This window comes from Protopterus annectens, chromosome 6.part0 (assembly GCF_019279795.1).
Source record: "Protopterus annectens isolate FY-2018-M chromosome 6.part0, PAN1.0, whole genome shotgun sequence".
Classification (NCBI taxonomy): Eukaryota; Metazoa; Chordata; order Ceratodontiformes; family Protopteridae; genus Protopterus; species Protopterus annectens.
The window spans coordinates 851,660,172-851,683,525 of record NC_056737.1 but is presented as its reverse complement, the minus strand read 5'-3'; the positions used below and the strand labels follow the sequence as shown (position 1 = coordinate 851,683,525).

Below are 23,354 nucleotides of genomic sequence, written 5' to 3'. Positions count from 1 at the left end.
TTCTTTGTGAACCATACTTCTTGCAGTACAGACCATGTTTCTGAATGTTGCCCTTAGTCTCTACTGATCAAGCAGCTACTTTCTGGTAGCAATTTTTCATCAAAATGTTTCTGATTATTATTTTAGTGATACATTTCATGTTGTATGCTGACTGAACTGTTTGCAAGCACTCCAGCATCTGCCCTGCAAAGGCAAGTAACAATTTATATTACCTACAGAATATGAAGGTAAACAAATATCGAAGTAGTTCATACATTACAGTAATAACTGTTTCACAAAGACAAAGTAATTTCATCTCATTTTTACTTCTACACCTTTTCCTAGTGTTCACAGTTTACATCTACATCTGCCATAAATTTGTACCATTTACTCATTTCATTTTACTAATCGAGTAAATCCCACTGAGATTATAGCTACTTCAAAGGACAGGCCAAGGAAGGTAATTGTACTTCCAAGTTAGTAAAGGTGTTAAACACCTCTAGTGCATTGTATTATGTCTTATTTGCCTTAGAATTTCTTACCACCTTACCTCTGATGCTAGGCATGCTGCTGGAAAGGATACCATAGTTCAGACTTTCAGCAATGCTACCTACAAAATAATGCAGCTTATACAGCCAACAGCACTTTGCTTCAAGTTGTTCTAAAGATCTGAAAATCTTTGTTCCTCTAACCCTAAAATGAATACCACTGCACCACCATCATGAGGGCAAATACTCTGCACATGAAGTGATCATACGCACATGTCTGTCATTCTCAAATATAAACTCCTGACATGGATAATTCCCTTCTATCCTGCTCACCCCTAAAGTGGTTCCCTGTTCAATGTGGCATTATTTATGGAAAGTTCTTCTGCCTGTAAACATTGCCTGTTTAATTACTCCTCGAGCCTGGCTGGACAGGGAAAGTATATTTCAGGTACATACTGTTAAAAGAACACAACAAAGTACGACAGCAGTTCAATCTTATTTCACACAAAATTTCTTCAGTCTTCACAGCAGCTTAATTTCAATATAAGTTAAGGCAACCCAAGAGAAAAAAAATGCTGTATGTCTATCAACTTACGTAACATTCTACTTTGCATGACAGTGCACACTTACTGGAAACAAAAGTGAAGAGATTTGTTAACAGTAATACTGGCATGTATGGAAATATTACTGCTCATGACATTTCTATTTTTGTAAAGGAGCAAATTCTAGCACGTTCTGTGTTAAGACTACTGTCACCATGTCTAACTGAAACTGTGAACCTCCAATTTCTCTGGAAGAAAGATCTTTAGGTTTAGTGTGCCCTACCACGTATACAAAATGAAAACACTCCTCCAAGACTTCATAACTTGCATCTATTACACGCATTAATTTAAGACTCCTAAATCCAGTACCAAATACCACAGATTACATCTTTATTTTTTTATGAACACCAGAATATGTTACTTAGATGAAAATTGCTAACAGTTTAAGTTTTTTTTTTTTTTGGCCATACACCTCTTAACATTAAGTCATATAGTTACATACCTTGCGAGACCAAATTAAACAACAAAAGACAGCTTCCAACAATCACCTGTAAACTAAGATGGGGAACCCTTTAAGACAGTTTTTCCTATGAGCTGCATAAATTTGCTTAGAAAATCATGCCAAGTCACAAAACTCTTAGAAAGCTATATAAATTCACTTGCAGAACCATCACTTGTAATTCAGGTTAACTGCATCAGACAAAATGGATGCCTTCCATTCCCACTATCAACATTCAAACCAAAGGAGTCATGTGTGTGTGTGTGTGTCTAGTACACAACCTATCAATTCTAAAATACTAGAAAAATGCATCCATGCCCAACTCCTCAACAACCTGCTTGAAAACCAAATTCTATCACCCACTCAGCATGGTTTCAGACCAGGACACAGCTCCACTACTGTCCTCCTCTCCTTCCTAGATAGAGTCAACCAGGCATGGGATTCTGGCAAAATAATCACTTCTCTTTTCCTTGACCTCTCCAAAGCTTTTGATACCATTTCCCACACCATCCTCCTCTCCAAACTATCCACCCTCCCCACACTTCCCCACCTACCCTATAATGGTTCAATAGCTATTTATCCAATAGGCAGCAATCTAGCAAATGGCAACAATCTTACTCTCCCTTCCTCAATACTTCCACAGAGGTACCACAAGGCTCCACATTTAGTCCTCTCTTACTTAGCATCTTTATTAACAGCTTTCAATCCACTCTCCCACAATGCTCAATAAGCCAGTATGCTGACAACTCTACAATAATATGCACTGCAAATTCCAACTCTGAACTCCAGCAAATCACCCAGAATCCCCTCACCTCTACTGACTCTTGGATGCTTAACAATCATCTTGCCCTAAATCCAAAAAAAAAAAACCGAAAGTAGTACTTTTTACCCCTAAGAAAACCACTCCCCTAGATAAAAAAACTTGTCACTATACAAGCCCAGGACAATACCACTATAGAGGTTGTCCTACACACTAAACTACTAGACATTACTATAAATGAAATCCTTAACTTTGACCTACACATAATCAATAACATCGTAAAAAACACACCAAAAGTTGGTATGCTTTACAGTCACCAACACTTTCTTAGCCCCTTTATTAGACAAACCCTTGCAACCACCTTTTTATTACCCTCTCTCCTTTATGGTTCCCCTTCTCCTCGCTAATATCCACAATCCTGCAAAATCCAACATTGAAATGTGTTACAATAGCAAAATTTGCCACCAAGGCCAAATTCTCATCCCACCACTGTAAAGCACTGAAACAATTAGTCTGGCTGGAACTTTCCCACCATCTCTCAAGTCACCCAACTAACTACAGCACACAAAATAATCTACAAACCCACAGACTGTCCTGCTCTCTTGACACTACTTGCCCAATACCAATCCAGCAGGCAACTAAGATCTGAAAATCATCCACCTCTAAAAGTAGAAAAGCCCACCTTACCTGCTGGTCAACTCCTCTACTTCTTCTCCATCACCAAACTATGGAACTCACTTCCACCTTCTATAAGAAACACAGCACCACCACCTTCAAACAACTACTGAAAAATCATCCCAACTCTTCCTGGCTATGTACCTGCTCTATAACAACTCTTCCTGGCTATGTACCTGCTCTATAACAACTCTTCCTGGCTATGTACATGCTCTATAACCCAATTTCCTTCTTTTCCTTATATGATAACTTAACTCCCATGCTTTTTGCTACTGCTGACTGATGATATTTTCCCCATAATTATTATTTTTATTACTTGTTGACACTGGTACTATAATGCTGATTAATATATCTCTGTTCATACCTCTCTGATTGAATTAATCTGAAAACCAACACAATTCCTGCTTTTACGTACATATTCTGTATATATTATTGTAATCACCATCTGTAACACTGTATCTACTTTTGTGCCAATTACTGTTTAATATGTTCTGTATCTATGTTCTTGTCGGAACTTTTGTCCCCGGGCCTCCACTGAAAATGGGCTCTTTTAGGCCAGTGGATTTTCCCTGTAAACAAATGCAATAAATAAAAAGAAATTCTATTATTTCTTCTACATACAAGCTACAAACACCATCCTGCTGCACTTCATTCAGATTATATTGCATACAAAAGTGGTTGTTGTAGGCCTTCTGAAAAGTAAAGGCTTTGAAGAGTAAAACACAAATCACATATGGAAAAATGTAAATTTTCAGAAGCATCTTATTAGACAAAGTACTGGCATGTACGGTACTCATTACCAGAGATCTTTAAGGGCAGGTCAGTATAACAATTAAAATTATAACATTTGGGTTTATCTACCTTCGGTTTTCCCTTGCTCTATTCAGATTTTTTGCAGATGTCCTTTTCTCTACAAGGACCAGTGTTGGTCTCATAACCTGCCAATATACTTAGCCAAGTAGGCGAGAGGCTCCCCATGCAACTCTGGTAAAGGTCTGCATTCTCTTAAGCTCTGAGACTGTAGCCCTTGCAGGGAAAACTATTGCTTGCTGCAGACAAGTACAGTACCAGAGGCAAGTACCAGCAACATGAGCAAGCAGTCATAAAGTTTGAAATAACAGTTTGCATACAAAGAAAATAAACTGTGGAACAATAACTACATATAACTTCCATACTGGGTGAAGGAGGGGGAGTAACATTCCTATTACAGTAAGACCTCTCCTTAAAGACTTAACATTATAGTAAGTACTTCACACAGCAATACCATCTGCTTTCAGAAGGGTCCCTGTAACAGTAAATCATAACATTTGCTTAAATGTCCAAGCAGTACAACACTACCCTGGGATGTGGAAACCTAACAAGATTTCCTGTATGAGTGATATTAACTCACGCCCTTTCCCCACACAAACTACTAAGCTCCGAGTCATTAATGAGCTCAGTGACTCTAAGTAAGTCACTTATTAGACAGAGCTCCTGGGTCACTCATAAGTGAAATTTGTGTCCTGTGGGCCTACCTAGTTAACAAATAAATAAACAAACATAACAATGAGGCCAGTACATATGTTGCAGCTTCTGAACTAACCTTGGCAGATACAGTTACAAAAATGGGTAAAAAAAAGTAGCTGCTGTTGTAGTAGAATACATATCAGGAAAGTGCTTTGCATAGATATGTACTTGTCAAATGAAATGGCCATGTAGTGGGGATAGCATTATAATTAAATCTGCTAAATTGCAGAGAAACCGTTTCATTGCTTAGAAGAAATAAATAACCAATAAATACACTTCCTGTGTGAATGTCCTTACTAAACTTGGTCAATTATTAACTGAATAAGGTTTCAACTCTCCCTGATGACCTTAGCGACCATTGTCTAACCTACATCATAAAACATACGGCAGGAAACCCTCACCAGCCCAAACATAAAACATTTAGAAACAGGAAAAACTTTGCTGCTGCTATATTCCAAAATGAATTAAAAGCAGATGACTGGTCAAAACTAAAAAAATCTAACATTAGAGGAGGCCATAGATCAATTTAACACTAAATTCCTAAGTATCCTTGATTCCCATGCTCCAACACGTACAATAAAAACTAGAGCAAACACAGCACCATGGCTCACAAAAGATATCAAAGTTAAAATCAAAACTAGAAACAGAGCCTGGGCCAGCTGGAGAACAATCAAAGCCCCACTTGACCATCTAAAATATCATCAACTCAGGAATGATGCAAAAAAATCTATTTTACTGGATAAAAAAAGCTTCTACCAAAATCTCCTACAAAAACACCACAACAACCCTCAAAAGTTCTGGGCAGGGTTAAATCAACTACTTTGTCCATGTCACTCCACCACCCCAACCCCGGCTAACTACACCCATAGTTCCCCAGAGACCATAGCTAGCGCCTTTAATAATTTTTTCACTGAAACAATCCAATCCCTAGCAAATCAGCTAACCCCCTCTAACTTAAGCCACATGCCTAATCTACCTAATAATCACCCAGAATTTAGCTTCCAACCAATATCCACTAGTTTTATGAAAACACTTCTAAAAAAACTAAAACCTACCACCCTCGCTGCTGACCTCCTCCCTGCAGTGTACCTACAAATAGCTGCATATGCCATTGCATATCCCATATCTATCCTCATCAACAGAACCTTATCCAAAAATGCTATCCCCTCCCTCTGGAAAATATCTCACGTCATCCCACTCCATAAAGGTGGTAGCTCCTCAGACATACCCAATTATAGACTCATTGCCATTCTTTCCACACTAGCCAAAATAATGGAAAAATGTGTACACAAGTAACTAATGCAATACCTTTCACAGAATTACTTACTATCCGACTCCCAGCATGGTTTCAGGCCATACCACAGCACCACCTCAGCCGTCCTTTCCTTTACTACTGCCATAAACCAAAACAGGAATGACAATAGGCTAACCTCTGCCCTCTTTCTTGACCTATCAAAAGCCTTTGACATGGTCAACCATGAACTTCTCACATTCTTTCACTAAAATCTATTTCCCTCAACAAGCCTGCTATACAGTGGTTCCAGTCCTACCTGACTGGTAGACAGCAGGCGGTACTATGGCAGGGCAAACTCTCCAGCCAGTTACCTCTCACACTTGGTGTCCCTCAGGGGTCCATACTAAGTCCACTTCTTCTGTCACTTTTCGGGTTAGGTTCCTCTGGGCCCCATTAGCTAAGTGATTTGTTTTTTAGGAATATACTAAGGTGGGCATTACATTCAATAAAAAGTGCAGCTAAGAGATGAGAACAGTGAAAGTAAGACTAGTTTCTGGATAAGTTGTTCTTTGTGATTAGCTGGGTCAAACAGAAGTATTTTCTAAGTACAGTAGAGGTAGGACAATGAAAGGGTAGCGAGACATCCACAAAGATGACAGTCTTAACTGGTGTCATCTACAATGGTATGAAGAAAAATGTATTTGTTTTACAAAAGTGGGCTACACTTTATTTTTTGCCACTTAGTTTGAGTCTGTTGCTCATGCAGCAGTTACTTACACAGGCCAGACCAAATCAACAGCATCTTCGTGTAGGTGGGGGCTTAAATAATAACCATTAGTTAACAATTATCAGTGACTATGGATATACAGACACACCCAGGGGTTTTGCTCAAAGATCAAAATTATAACTTTTTGTTTTCTTTTTACAGGTTAACAGGTACCAACGCAGAGACCATCTCAGTTCATAAATGCCTCAGACCACTGAATAGTTAAGTGACTTGTGCATATTTATACAGTAGACAAATAGAAGCCGAAGTAATCAAACCCTATATCTTTGATAACAAGTAGTTCATTAACAGCTCAATGCCATAACCTGCAGTGCCAACTATTACAGACTCCATATAAAAAGGTAAAGACATATTCTGTTCATGTGGAAAGGCAGAGATGACATAATTGAGCTTGAGCCCATAACACTGGGGGTCTTTTATTTTGGTAATCTGCAGAGAAAAGTGGCAAATTAAGACATTATTAAAAGTTAAACATCTGACATGTTAGTAGGCTTTGGAGATTTTAATTGAAGATTCTTTGCAAGAGATGAATATGACATGCACTGCAACACCTAGTTCTAAAGGGAAGCATGACTTTCTTCAGAATGAAGTTCAATTCTCAGTATGGAAGGGAGGGAATTCCTGTCTGTGCTAACAGAGTTGCCATAGCTTGGCAGAAGAGTTTGGTAAGTTGAAATGGATTAGGTGACTGCAACATATTTAGAACACATTTTTTTTGGAACTGTCTACACAGTAAGAGTATTCCATTCTGTAGGCAAGACTCCTTTTACACCAGACACCTTTTTTTTAATGTTACTTAACAGGTGGAGAAGGCTTCACTCTGAATATTAATGTATATTTTCCAAACTAAACATTCACAAACTTTGGGATGAAATGCATAATTTGTCCCACTGCTAACCTGTGCAAAAATTTTGAGTTTACGAGACAAAAAGGGGGGCATAGAGGAGCATATCAGATAGCCAATGGGCTGCAATCCTGCACTAGCTCTGCTAAGCCACATCAGCATGGTAACCTTTATGAAACGTGACAGAACATGGACATTCACAAGGAAAGGAACAGCAAGCCACTGTGTCTGTGAGAGCACTTCAGCTGACAGGATAGGTATCAGGGCCACAAAACAGAAAGTCCTTCATAGCTGCCTGGTTGACAGCTGCAATGCACAAGTTCTTGCAAGAGTGATGGGGACTATATGGCACAGCTGTGAAGCAAGAAAAATACTTTACAGAAATGAACTTGAAGCAAATACAAGATGCTTGCCTGGCTCTGTGGTGTAGACAAAGGATGAAGTTCTAGCTATGGCCCATGTGACCCAAGATCGATTTGTGGCTCAAATACTAAAGCAGCCTGGCAGGGGAGGGTGGTAGTGAGCAGCCAATGTCAGCTTGTCTACTTTGGAGGGAGCATCTGGCCTGGTGAAAAGCAGATGTCAAATGAAGAGATAGGTGCATAGCATGCAGCACAATGGCCCAGAAGTGTGCTTGCCTCTGCCAAGCCACAACTGCACTTCAGTCTTCATGGATGTGGGCAGGAAAGCACACTCAACCAGGAGAATGCATAACAGTATCTCACATCGGTCACTAGAAGATGGGTTAGCCAGAAAATGGAAATACCCCTCATGACTACCTGAATGATGGCCATGCCATTTACATCTCTCACGAGTGACAGAGAACAAATTAGCAGCACAGGTAGTGGCCAGAATATTAGCAGACATGGGGACATTAAAGAAAGACTTGTGGTACTATGACAGTGAGAAAAAGAATAAGAACGTGGACCAGTATCAGTCTTATAATGGATCCCAACATTGTCTGCCTGCATGCATTAGCAAATGAAAGATCAACACTGTTCTTTAGTCAGAAAGTCCATCTAGGAAAACAGAAGGTGGGTAAAACCATATCAAATGTTATGAATTAATGTTACACGGATCCTCCCAAAAAGATGATCTAGAGGCATATGATTTAGTTATACATAACCCAAACATGACTAATGGATTCTGAAGATGAAGAAAAAGTAGAAACTGTTATGCCTTGGTTTCCAGACTTTTAAACGGGTGAAGACAGTTCTAGAAATGTAAAACAACCATGATAGCACTGTGAGATTGATGTAAACTGTGATACAAAAAAGCTACAATGCCAAAGTTGGTGCCAAAAGCAGCAAAAAATGGAACAATGGAACCCCATGACATTGAAGGGGGAGTAACAAGCAGAAATGGATCCGCAATTATACTAGGACAAGAAACAATTCTGACCCCAAACCTTCTCTTGGACAACTGAGTGGAGAAAAAAAGATAACCATCAGAAAAATTATTATGTTTGGGATAGTGTAACTTTGAAGGCTCTTGAGACATGACAAACAACACTATAAGATGCGCAAGTTATTGCACAAGGACTCCATAGCAACGCAATTACTTTGATGACCTAGGCATACCAGCTTCACCCCAAATCAATCTAAGGCCTAGCATCACCACTGGGAAAATTACTGATTCAAATGTTGCTTAAAAATGTAAGGGTTCCCCTACAGTATGCCGCCTGTAACTTTGACTGCTGTGAACAGGACCATAAATTAAGCAAAACTATACATAATAAGTGCTAATGAAAATGATAAGATACATGTCAGTCTACTGACAGCTGTTTCTGCAGCAGCAGAAAGATTGAAATAATTATGCAGAAATACCTTACGGCAAATCACAAAACCTTTTTTTTTCAGGGATTCAAGCCCCTCCCTGCACCCTCCAAAATTACACATACCTACACAGAGGTTGCGCACAATAGTGAAAAAAGGAAAAACTCCACTGTTGCTGAAAGGTGTCTTGGCATAATTTCTTCGACCTATCAGCAGTTACAGAAACATCTGTCAATAGATCAACTTTGACCCAAATGATAAAGGTCTGACAAACTTGTTATATGTCAAGAGGAAACTGTGCAACACAGGCTTATAAGAACCCCACTTCAGTGATTCCCACTACAAACGTAACAGCCTGTGCATAAAACAAGAGTCACAAAAAAGTGCTAACAAAGGTCAGGGGATCATAAGAGACAGAAAAATAAAACATGGTTAATTGTGAATGATGTGCTGCTGTCAACACAAAATGCATCGGTTAACTATGCTGCACATTTTCTAAACTATGTGTCGCTGAAGGATGATAGAAAGAGCTGGCCTGATGGATATCCCACTGAATCCCCATTGATCACTAGCTACACTTAGAATGTATGAATGAATACATTCCATGGCTAACCTACTATTGTCTGTGAAGCTTCAGTCTCACTTGCACAAACTGGAAGTGCAGTTTTTAAATGGCTCATTAATAAAGATGCAAGAATGGGCAGGTTCACTGCAGTGTTTACATTAAGCCTATAAGCCCTCAGCTCCACTTGGTAAGTAAGTCAAGTTAGATTAACACAGGCAAACAATGAAAGTGTCAGCTGAATGCTTACCGGTCACATACACCGGGTTGTCTTTTGGAATTATGACAGTGAGCAGTAATCAAAGATATACACACAAAATGAAGCTGCTACCCTGAGTTATTTTATTTATAATAAAACATTTTCTTCAGTGACTTGAAGATGCTATGAATGATTTAACTACAGCTAAACACATTTTAATGAAAAGCTACTTGCTATACCATATAATAGAACATCTTGCCAAAAGTAAGCCTGCACTTCTGCCCTGTTTCAAGAAATCCTGATAGAAAACTGCTATCAAATACTCAAAAACTGACCTAGAAGTAAATAACGTCCTCCAAAATTGCTACAATGATGAAGAATGTAAAGTTGTATAAGTGAACTTAGCATAACAGTAGTTGTTCAAATACTTTCGCTGTGAGGAAACCAAAGATATACGGTTTTAAAAATATGTTTTTCTTCAGCTGAACAGTTAACTCTTAAGGGTCTAAGACATTTCTGCAGCAAATTTGATCACATTCTGCTTATGCTTAAAAGTCAAGGAATTCAAATTTGTTTGTTTCTGTGGAGGCCCTTTCACCCCTACACTTATCAACTCTGCAGTCAGGGTACAGCAATGAAGGAAGTATTTATACCACTACATCTAAATTCTATTTTGAACAAAGATGGCCAGTGCATGGATATCCTACTCCCTAGTTCCACAAATTATCCTTATTATACAGTGCACTGCTGAAAATAGACAACCTTTTTATACATCCATAATTAAGAACACAGAAAAAGGAACAAAATGAACACAGACATGTTGTGACCAAAGAAAGAATAAATACCTACCTGAAAAGTCATTTTTGAAGTAAATTAACCTTGGCTGTTCCGAGTTGAGGAGATTTAGGGAACCTTCCAAATTCAGTGGTCGAATCTGTTTAAAAAATATTTAAATAATCTTCAGCATTCCATTTACAGGGATAATAATGATACAGCTTGAGGGACTGAAATATACTAACCTTTCTCAAAGCAACAGACTGGACCCATTCCATAGTGTTCACATCAAAAACATCAATACCGTACTCACTGTACACTGTTACATACATGGAATTGCAACCTAGTGTTCAGGATAAAAAATAAACATAATAAATTTACTCAAGCATTACAAAGCAGTGTTTAAATAAACTGAAGAAATGTTAAGAAAATACAAGATTGTCAACCTACAAGAACAACATGGACACAGTCAACTAGAAAAGTAAGACACTAGCAAAAAATTGCAGTAAGTTCAAATGCAATTACGCATTTACTGAAATATTATTAAGAAAAAAGTTGTTAGATCAAAACTGAACAAAGCTGATACACTATTTTATCATTATAATACCTAATATTGCTGGAAATGTTTTCACGATTAAGTTTTCACAAGTCAGCAGCAGACGGGGTCTAGCAGAAGTCAATTTTTCAAAACATGAGAGGGTATTCTGAGAACACAAGTAAATTACTGTGACAGAGAACGACAGGTTGAGAAGTTTGTTTCAACACTGACTACCTACTCTCCTTGGCAGCCCTGTTTGCTACAAAACTAACAAGAGAAGAAAGCAATGTATCCCTTTTGCCAAGTAAAAAAGGTAAACCAAACGGGGCTTATGAGCCCTGAAACTTTCTTCAGATGTAATTCTGAGACCCTATACTTTGTGTTATGGGCAAACAATCTACGGCTCAAAGTTTCTACTGCTACATCTCCTTCTCTATACTTTGTTTTGGGTACCCCTTTTTAATCCTAAGCATTTCTCCCTGTTGCTCATTGCATGTTGCACTGTTACAGTTATGCTTTTATATTGGTTGACGCATCCAACTACGCCTCGCTTGCAGGCAAGTCCCGGTCTCATGTGGGCACTTTATGAACTTGTCTAAACTGTTTGAGAAGACTACTGATGATAAGCTTAACTTGGATAGGAGACTTACAGTTTCAAAAGTTGTTGAATAATTTAAGACCATCTTATTCTCTAACAGTAAACTAAACAATCTTGCACTTGACCCACTTCCTTCATATTTCCAAAGTTTTTCTCTTATTTAAGAATTTCTATACTTTCTGCTATGTACTAGATGTCGTGTTTAAAAAACCCAAAACAGTGCTAAGTAGGTTTACTGTAAAAATACATGGAATACATAAAGGGACAATGAATTTCCAGGACCTACTGGATATGCTGCTATGTATCAGATGTGCAAAACAGTATACTTTGCAAACTCTGATTATGACTCACTGATTGAAACTTAACTTATATTTCTAGATCTTTGATTTTACTATCTGCCATTGGAGATCTGTCACAAATTTTTACTGACAGTGCTACTTTTGGTAAGGTGAACAGTGAGGCAGTTATTTCTACACCAGGTACTTACTTTATCCAATCCATTCAATTTCTGAAATATTTTTGGACTCTATGTAAGTAATAACATTTCCTAATTTACAGTCAACTGTATAGTCTGCTAATCATGGTTATTTGCCTAGAGTTATATTAGAAAAGAAGGCCAAATAAGAGAATTCTCAATGCAGAATCAAGAGAACTCCACTCAATATTTTAACAGCCTCATACACACAGTCTCCCCCCCTTTACTACATTCTCCCCAGGTCAACTACTTATCCACTGAATATGTAATTTACTAACATTTACTTGAACAATGTAACACCATTATGTGACACAGTGCTGACTTAACGGCCTGAGTACCTTATTCCTTATATTCGGCACAAAACTATCCAGATTACTGTTCTTACTAATAATTCTGTGAACACAATTAAGGGTAAAATATAATGCTCATCTCAAGGGCAGTAACTGTTTTATCTTCAAAAACAACTGAAAATAAAATTGAGAAACAGTCAAATTTCTGTTCAGATCTACACCTTAAATCTACAATGATTCCCTACTAACACATCACTCAGTGAGCAAACACAAAGTGAAAATTCCATAAATCTCTAAAGAAATTAGTTACATATACAACTAACTACAAGACAAAAAACAAAAGTAGGCATTTTTGCAGGTGATTTCACCTCAACACCACTTCAGTTAAAGTGTAGCTAAGGGTTCAGTAAGTTAGGGAATATTTTGGGGGATGTCAATGCCTTTAGTTTAGTAGCTTTGGTTATGTCTTCAATCTACAGAAAAACAACTGTAAACTTATTCAACTTATAGATTTATCTACACAGGGTACTAGACATGAGTTTTTTACTACAGTGCAAGACGGAGAATTCAACGTAAGGAAATAATAGCAAAGAAGGTGCCTGAAAGGCAATTTACTAAGAAAACTTTATGCACTACACTGCGTAAAGCACTCAAAACTGCACAGCTCACATGGCACTTGGACAAGTTAAGAAATCATACAGACAGAATGTTGTTGTCTTTTGGCTTTTCCCGGTTTCGGCTAATGATTGGCAGTAGATTTTCACGAACGCCGAGGTGCCAGCTCGACGTCCAACCTTCAACGAAGGCACACCCATGTACGCATGTCTTTTGAACACCCACCCAACCGCAGGGAGGACATGCAGACTCCACACAGAAGGCACTCCCCGCACTCCAGCCGAGAATCGAATGGGAGAACCTCTTGCTGTGAGGCAACAACGCTACCACTGCACTACTGTGGAATACTGCACCCAAAATCTCTACAAAGCACAAAGTGCTAAGAGATAACTAGAGTGTATACCATAGTAATATTATGTGTGTTATCACATCTGCTGAGCACAGCCTAAAATAATTTCAATACCACCCATTTGTTAACCCGGTAGGCCCACTAGAAACAAAGTCCTTTTTCAGAGGTGACCCTGGAGCAATGCCTGGTTAAGTAATTTGCTCAAGGTTACACAGCAGGCAAATGAGGGCTGTGAGAATAAACCTTGAACAAAAGGAAAGTATAGTTGTGTAAAATCTTACAAAAACAGTAGATGTCCTTCTCTTCACTGTTGCAGAATTCTTCATCTTATGGATCTCCTGCCAAAGACAGCCCAATGTCTGGACAGTATACCAAAGCCTTTAGATCTTGTACTCACTGTATGTCTCACACATGCTCCCCATTTAGGATGTAGGACATAAAGGTGACGTAGAGATGCAGTTACCCAGAACAGTCTCCATAAGACAAAGAGGCTATGCACATCCAGAAAAGAGAAAATGCAGATGGAAAATGAAGACCATCTGCCAGGAGGAAAATCAAAACAAAACCTAAAAGGAAAAAAAGGGGGTGGAGGGAGAGACCAAATACTGCAACAGTGAAGCGAAGGACATCTACTGTTATGGTAAGATTTCATGCAACTCTACTATGTCCTTCTATATCACTGTTGTAGTATTCTTCACCTTAAGGTGATTACAAAAGCTCAAGAAAAGGACTGGGAGGAACCTTCACCAAACCCATCCATAAAGGCTTGAGCAAAACCTGCTCTGGCCCAAGAAACCACATCCAATTTATAATGCTAAGTAAAGGAATTCACTGAAGACCAAGTACCAGCTTCAAGGATGGAATTGGTGTCCATCCCCGAAGAAAGCACCAGAAGAGGCAAAAGGCCCAGTGGAGTGGGCTCAGACAGCAGCAGACAGACACTTTTCATGAAAAGGAAATGGCCTCAGATATCCAAGAGGAGATGGTTTTGCTTGCTAACAGCCAAACCCAATGCACTGGGATGGAATGAAACAAAAAGCTTGTCAGACCTACAAATGGTCTTAGTTTTATCCAAATAATACCTCAGCTGTCAGTGCAAATCCAAGGTATGAAGGACCCTTTCACTAGCAGACTACAGAAAAGAAAAAAATAAAGGGAGTTGTACTGCCTGATTCAAAGACAACACATTAACAACCTTGGGCATAAAAGAAGGATTAGTACGAAGAGATACCTTATCCCTGTGAAAAAACAAAAAAGGAGAGATGGCCATAAGAGCCTGAAGATCAGAAATCCTCCTAGCAGAAGTAAGACAAAACAATAACACAGTCCTCCAGGTACAAAGGTGCAGAGAAGCTGAATCTGCAGGCTCAAAGGGAGCATGGGTCAATTTTTCTAAAACAAAATTAAGTTCCCAAGGAGGAGAAATAGGCTTTCTTGGGGGCCTAAGATGCAGGATGCCTCTAAGAAACTGTCTAACCTCAAACAAAGAAGCCAAAGGAGGATTCATGGGAAGACAGGAAAAATACCTGACAAATGGGCCTTTACAGAAAAATAGAGCAAGCCAGACTGGAACAACTCACACAAACAGGAGAACCAGGACCATCACTGAAAAATGGTCCTGGTTATGAGCATGGGACTAGACAGAAAATCTCTTCCACTTGGACATACAAGACTTTCTGGTTGCAGGTTTTCTTCCCTCCTGTAAAACCCTGAACATGTCCTCAGAAAAATAGGTGCCTAAAAGGGACCAAAACCTTACCACCCATAGTCTCAGCTGAAGAGTGTACACATGAGGATGGATTAGTGACCCCTTGTCCTGTGTGATGAGGTGCAACCAGTGAGGTAAACTGTGGTGATTGCCCCTGGGCAGATGTATTAAAAGGGGGAAGCAGTACTGTTCTGGCCTAGAGGGAGTCACTAGCAAGATTTCTGGGAGCCCATCTAAACCTTCTGAGGGCTCTTGGAAGTACGGGTAGTTGAGAGAAGGCGTACAGAAACATCCCTTTTCAAGGAAAAGAAAGGGTGTCCGTTTTCCACACCAGATGGCATGACAATATGGAATAGCAAAGAGGGACTTGCCTGTTTAGAAGGAAGGTAAAAAATCTACTTGAGGAATATCCCACCAATGGACTACGCCCAGAAACACGTCCACATGAAGCATTCATTTGTGAGTTTCTGTTTGGGACTTGTTCGAAGTGTCTGCCAGTAGACTGTGCTCTGAAAGAATATACATTGCATGAAGAATTAACTGACAACCGAAAGCCAGATCCCAGGACTGACCAGCCAACCTGCTGAGAAGGTAAGACTTTGTGCAGCCTCTGCTTGTTGACATACCATATCACTGCGGTGTTGTCTGTGTAAGCCTTCAGAGGGCCTGAACAGAGCATGGGGTAAAAAACATGCAGGGCCAGAATCAGAGCTCTCATCTATTTGATACTGATATGGTCCGATTTCTGATTGGGGGGCAGAGACATTGAACATCCAAGTGACCACAGGAAGCCCCCCCAACACATATCTGATGCATCCGTGAACCGTTCTTGAGAAAGGACCAGAGGCTGAAAGGGCAGGCCTGAGTTGAGGGTAAGCTGATGAATCCACCACTCGAATTTTCACTTTAAACAAGGAAGGAGAGTCACTCTGAAATCCAGAAGGTGACAATGCTGAAGCCAAACTGACCTGAGGTACCACTGAAGCTTCCACATGTGCAGTATGGCAAGAGGGAGCATTGGAATAGAAGAGGTCTTGAATTTCAGGGCATAGGAAATTCTCTGGCTGGAACACCAGGCAGAGGAAGAAGAGACAGAAAGAAAGCTGTCAAAGGACAAAATGTTTTGAGGTAGAAGACAGGCCAGCACTGGCACTGTCTGGATCCTACAACCCACATTCACTTGATTCTGAGAGTGATTCAGGACAGATTTTTGGAAGTTGATAGTGAACGCCACACTCTGAAGGAGAGAGAGGGTGAACTCCAGATCCTGAAATACGCAACAGGGAGAAGGTGCCTGAAGCAACAGATCATCTAGATAAGGAAATATCTGAATGCCTTGCACCCTGCAAAAGGCAATCACAGGAATTAGACATTTTGTGAGTACCACTGGGGCAGCAAACAGGCCAAAGGGCAAAGCAGAGAACTGAAAATGAGATGAAGAAACAGAGAAATATAAAAGCTTCTTGAAAAGAGGGTGAATAGGAACATGAAGGTTAAGCATCCTTCAGATCCAAGGACACCAAAAAAGTCTGGGGTAATAAAAGAGGTAACAGGGTTTGAAGAGTACGCATCAGAAAAGAAGGAACCTTGAGAAAATTGTTGAGGAAGACAAAATCCAGAATAGGTCTCCAAATGCCCTCCTTTCGAGGACCCAGGAACATCCTGGAGTAAAATCCCTTTCCTACTTGGGAAGGAAGGAAAGGTTGAATAATCCAATGTAAATACTGTCTGTTTATTTTAACTGTGGAGATTTTCTCCCTGGGCCTCCGCTGAAAATGGACCTACGTCCAGTCGGACACTCCCGGTCAACAAATTTAAATAAAATAAAATAAATAAAATAAAATAAAATAAGAATAGTTCCTTGATCCACCATGGACCCACGAACATTTGAGAAATGAGGAAGTTTTTCCAGAGGACACTTGGGAATCCCAGAAAAAGGAGGGAGGGACTTCTACTTCATAAAGTAACCCTTACAGAAGATAAACAGAAATCAGGTCAGGAATCCGAGGTGATGAGATGCAATCTGGAAGACAGAGGGAGGAGAGCCGAAGAGACAAGGGGAATCTGGCCAAGGAGTGGGGGTGGGGGCAAGATGTCAAAGAGAAGGAGGCTTGTCAAATAATGGAAGCATCTGAGCCACAGTAGCCTGAAAAGACTTAGCAGGACAAGCTTGACTACCACCCTTCCTGCCTTTGTTGGCCTGACTAGGTTGCCTGTGAACAAAAGCAAGCCTAGTAGGATACAAAAAAGCATATGTTTTAGGTCCTGCAAAGCTTTACCCTTTTCTTGAAGAGCCTTACACATATCAGCAGAAGCAATCTCAGAGAGATTTCTATTATCCAAAGCAGCATCCAGAAACTTGGCCTTAATGTCTTCAGGTAATGATGGCAGGCCTAGCCAAGAGAACTGCCTCAAGACAGACCCAAAGGCAGCAGTACTGGAAGAGGCATCTGCAGCAGCATCATAGTTACACTTGATACAGTGGCAAGCTGCCTGAGAGGTAGAACCCAAAACAAACAGAGCAGAAGACTTTGATTCAGAATCAGGTCATAAATAACCTGACAAGTCTGGGTGTTCAAGGCCAGTGCATATCTAGTCATGTTTGTCTGGTAATTGATGACCTGAAAGGCCAAAGTAGAAGCAATACAAACCTTCTTTCCAATTCTCTCCATTACCTTACTAATCCTTATCTGAAAGGCAAAAGATTGGAAGAGGGCAAAATCTTAGAAGGCTTGTCAGAGGAGACGGGCACCACAGCAGGGTCGGCAGCTAGACCTTAAATAAGACCTGACAATCCTCAAGAACCTTATAGAAACTGTTAGATGTTTTTGGAGCAGAAGGCAGAGAATCAGGACACTTAGAAGTAGCTACAAAGGTGTCTTAACAAAGATGCCAACACATGAGGTACAGCCAAAGGTTTAGGAGTATCCACCTGAAGCAGTTCAAAATACCTTTTCTGGATATCAGACAACTGAGAAGAATCCTACTTTAAGCATTCCATCATTCTAACTATTGTGTTCCCCAAAACTCCTCAAAAGGAGACTCAAGACTAATGGACTCCTCTTCATCAGAACCATAAGCTAAAGCAAAAGGCATCTGGTAAGAGTAAGACAAGGACCCTTCATCAGACTCTGAATCCTCATCTGAAGAATCTGGTTCCTTAGTCTGTTTGGAAGGAGTTGAAGTCCATGGGGAATTAGGCACAGAAACCCCTTGGGGAGGCTTCAGGGCCATTAAGGCATTAAATAGACCCTGGGTAACTCCTTCCATTCCATCTGAGGATCTTTGGGGCATACAGAAGTATGCTGACTCTTCTGCTTTTTGCTTTTTCTTGGTAGGGATTTCAGCCCTAACAAACACCAGAGCTTCTGCCCCTTGACAAAATTCAATAAGAGTACCTGGAACCTCTTTCCCTGACCAGAGCATGCTGAATCCCTCCAGGGCCCTCAGAGATAATCAACCATGGTTCCCTCTCGACATCTGGAACAGATGTCTGCGAAAGGAAGGATCCATGCCGGCCTCTGATGGGGTTGTGGCAGTGGAATCAGGACTTCTCACTGTGCTTCCAGTGGAAATTAGAAGGCACAGTAGAAGCTCTGGTTACATTTCTAATTGCACTGCAATGCAACTGCAGCCTCATTAAATGTCTTGGTATTCAGTAGCTACTGCCATCACATTTTAGGAATAGCCACACTATGTTGCTCTTCAACACATGCTCTGCATACCAGCTGCTACCTTTGTGCACAGTAACATATTGTCTCTAATGAAAGTGCAGTTGAGTAAAATCTTAACCTAACAGCAGATATCTTTCTTTTCACTGTTGCAGTATTCGCCACTACTGGAATGTCTTGGTAAGGCTAGCTCAATGTCCGGCCAGCATGGCAAACCCTTTATTACCTAGGGAGTGCTGTATGTCAGATGTATGCTCCCTGCTTGAGCACAGGGCACAAAGGTGATGTACATATGCTCCAACCTCAGAATTAACTAAGCTGCATCAGGACAATTAAGGTCCCCAGTGGAAAGTAGGACATGTCCATCCAGAAGAAAGGAATAAAGGAAGAGAAGGACAGGAACTTCAAGGCCAGTACTAAAATACCAACCATGCAAAAGGAAGACAAATGTGAGCGGGAGGGAGTGTGAATACTGCAACATTGAAAAGAAGAACATCTATTGTTTTGTTAAGATTTTATGCAACTGTACTACATCCTTACATACCACTGTTGCAGTATTCATCACCTATAGGAAGAGTACAAAAGTTACTATGAAGGTAGGGAGGAGGAAGTCAAGGAGGAGCCTTCCACAAACCCATGCAGGATAGCATTGGCAAAACCTGCCCTGGTCCTGGAAATGACATCCAGTTTGTAATGTTTTCTGAAAGTGTGAACCAAAGACCAAGTAGCAGATTCAAGGATGGAGTTGGTGTCCACTGCTTGAATAAAATGAGCCCTCATGGAAGCAGACAATTGTTTACCATGAAAAAAGTAACAAAAATAAATGGCCTTGGAATTCCAGGAGAAGATGGTTTGCTTACAAACTGCCAAATCCAATATCCTAGTATGAAAAGAAACAAAACACTGATCAGATTAACAAAAGGCCTTAATTTTGTCTAAATAACATCAGAGCTGTCTATGCACAGCCAAAGTACATAGAACCTTCTCACTAGCAGAGTGTGGAGAAGGGGAAAAAAAAGCAGGAAGCTGGAAAGAAAGACTAAGGGACAGCTTATTAACCACCTTGGGCACAAAAGAAGGATTTGTATGCCGCGACATCCGGTCTCTCAAGAAAAAACAAAAAAAGGAGGCACCGCCTTCAAGGCCTGTAGGTTCAGATACTCTTCTGGGCAGAGGTTAAAGCAACCAATAAAACAGTCTCTAGGTGCTACATTGCAAAGCAGCAGCAACAGGCCCAAAAGGAGTTAGTCAGCTTTTCAAGGACAAAACTAAATCCTACTGAGGAGGAATGGACTTTCTTATGTATCTAATATGAAGGACACCTTTAAGAAACTACTTGATCTCAAACCTAGAGGCCAAAGGAGGAGTAAGTGGCAGGCAGAAATGACTGACAAGTGGGCTTTCACTGAAGAATATGCCAAGCTAGCATGCAGTAGTTCACACAGGTATGAAAGAACCAAAAGGACCCCAAATGAAAAGGGGCCCTGGTGATGTTTAAGACACCAAACAGAAAATCTCTTCCCTTTGTACATATATAATTTTCTAGTATTGGGTTTCCTGGCCTCCTGCTGGACCTTAAGCATGCTGTCAGAAAACTGGTGTCAGAAAGGAATCAAAACCCTATCACTCAGAGCATCAGTTGAAGAGTGGACAGATGAGAGTGAAGAGCAGCATCTGCCATCTGTGAGAAGATCAGAGGAAAGGCACTTGTACAAAAACTTGCTGGCATCCACCACTTTATAGAACCTGCCAGGCTTCTTAGGAACTGGAGGTTGAGAATCCAGTGTCAGGGAAGCAGCAGAGAAAATATCTAATAAAGCAGCCAACACAGGAGGGACAGCAGACGGTTTAGGAGAGTCATTTTGAAGCAACGTATATTACTTCTTCTTGGGATCCAATACTTGGGAGCAATCCCATTAGAAATTATATGCAGGAGAGTGTCACCAAAGGAAAGCGTCTCTAAAGGAGAATCAGGACTGATACAGTCCTCCTCCTCAGAGCCACAGTCTAAAGGTGAAGGCAACTGAGAAGAATAGGCTAAGGAGTCAGCCTCACAATCCAAATCCTTGTCCGAAGACTCTGGGTCTCTAGCCCTCTTAGGGGTACAGGTCCAAGGAGGTGCAGGAACTGAGACCCTTTGAGGAGGCTTCAATGTCATCATGGCATTGAACAAACCTTGACTAAAGTCTTGCCACTCCTGTTCTGGATCCCTGGCAACTAAAACCACATGCTTAGTTTTCTGCCTTTTCTTTACCGGGATGTCCACTCTAACAAAATGCAAAGGTTTGGACCCCTGCCTGGATTCATGATGGAAGTCTGCAAGGCTTCAGAGGATGTGCAAGAAGCTAGTTCCGTGCCAGCCTCCAAGAAGTTTGTGGCAGAAGGAACCAAAGGTAATGCCAGCCTATCCTTTGGGTTGTCCCTGACCTCTACAGAGATATCCGGTGGATGCTGAACAGCAGCAGACTCAGGCCTATACGTCTTGGCCTTGTTTTTAAGCAGTGGCTGTACATCTGGACAAGGTACATGGTACCCTGGGCCAAAAGCTGAGACAATGGTTATCAAGAAAAATGGAAAGTGAAGAAAGGTCGCTTTGTAAGGTCTTCAGTACAAAGACCGGACAGATGGAACACTGGGCGTGTTTGTGAGATGCAGCTAAGCAAAACAAGCATCTGTTGTGGTGGTCTTTATGCGGAATCTGCCTCCCATACTGACATTTCCCTTTTTTGGATAACATGTAACCCACTGAGCACTGTGTGAAAAAGAAAAAAGAACCCTCAACATGGTACTTATCTAAAAGACGTAGGCTTGGAATAACCTGTGAATGTGAAGGGCATTCACACCAACATACAATGGCATTCGGACCAATGGCAATGAAGTTCTGAAGTGGCACCGTACGCACATCTTTATGTCCTATGGTTGCACAGGGAGCATATATATGAAAAAAAAATGTATCACAGAGGAACTTATCTGCTTTCTTAAAGGCAGCAAGCTGGCTGTCAGGCAAGTTACGGGCTGTAATACATACATACTACAATGCTGGAAGAACAGGAGTGGGTTTAGGGAATTCCAATTTTACTAACTCATAACATTTTTTGTTCCTAGGACAGTGGAATATTAATTACATTCATTCTAAAACAACCAGCTCATTCTTGGCATGGTTCCAAAAAAAAAATGCTTTTAAGTACTATCAGAAGAAACACGCTCCTCAGAATCAGAATCGGTAACATGAGAGAAAGCAGTTGTTACTTCACAATCATTTTCCTCTTCAATATACTAGGAGTCTTCAGAAAATGAAGAATTATTTTTTCTTTAGTGAACAGCCCAGAAATAGAAGGGCCAAGAGCCTTAACTAAGCCCTGAGCTAAGGCCAATGGATCATTCTTGCTCAATGCAACAGATGCAGAAAAACTTTGACAGGCTTTGCGCACAAACCACTGATTTTAGTTGGCTCTACTCAAGCTGATAATGGTTTGGCAGACAAGTGCTAGAAGATGTCCAGCTGTTGTATCCTATGCAGGACATAACCCATTTAACCCTGCAGTAGTGATCAAATGATGAACATCTGGTGAACAATGCAATCACCTGTGACTGTGTGTATATTCCCCTTACTAACAAGCTGATTAACAATGTAATCAAGTGTTGTCTGGCCATGTGGCACAGACAGATATAGACAAAGCCTTTGCTGCAACCTAGACAACCCAGGTTTGACTAATGGCATAAGTACTTTTGGGAAGTTGGGAATAGTGAAACCAGGACAAATGTATGTTGAAGAAAGATTTTTACTGATCAATTCTATGAGCCTGATCAAAAAAGTCCACGCCTGCAAACCTTTCTCACCCTGGAAGACACTGACATTTACATAGTCACTGAGGCAAAGTTTAAAACAGAAGAGAGCAATTCAGCTGTGCACGGTTATACCACCTTCCAAACATTCAGATCAGCAACTGTGCAGGAGGGGAAAAAGGCAGAGGTGCATCAGTCTATATTTAGAACAGATTCACATCAAGGCTGATAAAGCAACATGATACACTAGAGCTTCCTCATGTCCATATAACCATCAGAAAAATCCCATACTATATGTTAGCTGGCTACAGAACTCTATCTTGGACAAAAGAAAGCCAGAACTCCTAGCTACAGAAACTAGAATCACTCAGTATTAAACCCAACACCATTTTCTAAGATGATCTAAACTATCCAACTATAGACTGAGAAACCTACACTGCCACTACTGCATAAGCACAGAGATTCCTGGACTCTGTCAATGCAAATGCCCTGGAACAATTAGTCATAGTACCCACTAGGGGAAATAACATCTTGTATCGTGTCCTTACTAATATGGGAGGATCTTGCACCATCCCTTGTGTATCTTCATCAGTTGTTAGGTCTGACCATAAAGCAGTCTCCTTCAAAATAAAACTGAAAACAGAGATCCCTTCCACTCATGGTACCTTTAGAAATTTCTTTAAGACAAACTACTTACTCC

General features: G+C 40.5%; 1 protein-coding gene across 1 annotated transcript in view; it reads right to left on the bottom strand.

Annotated features, from left to right (window-relative positions):
- The window catches only part of LOC122803904 (serine/threonine-protein kinase MRCK beta-like), a 300,217-nt gene that overhangs the window by 100,117 nt on the left and 176,746 nt on the right, over positions 1 to 23,354 (bottom strand). Inside the window, exons 5-6 of the mRNA XM_044073586.1 lie at positions 10,870 to 10,967; positions 10,700 to 10,784 (exon numbers count right to left, since the gene is read on the bottom strand). Of these exons, the coding sequence (XP_043929521.1) occupies positions 10,700 to 10,784; positions 10,870 to 10,967 (183 nt within the window). The remainder of the gene's footprint in view (positions 1 to 10,699; positions 10,785 to 10,869; positions 10,968 to 23,354) is intronic.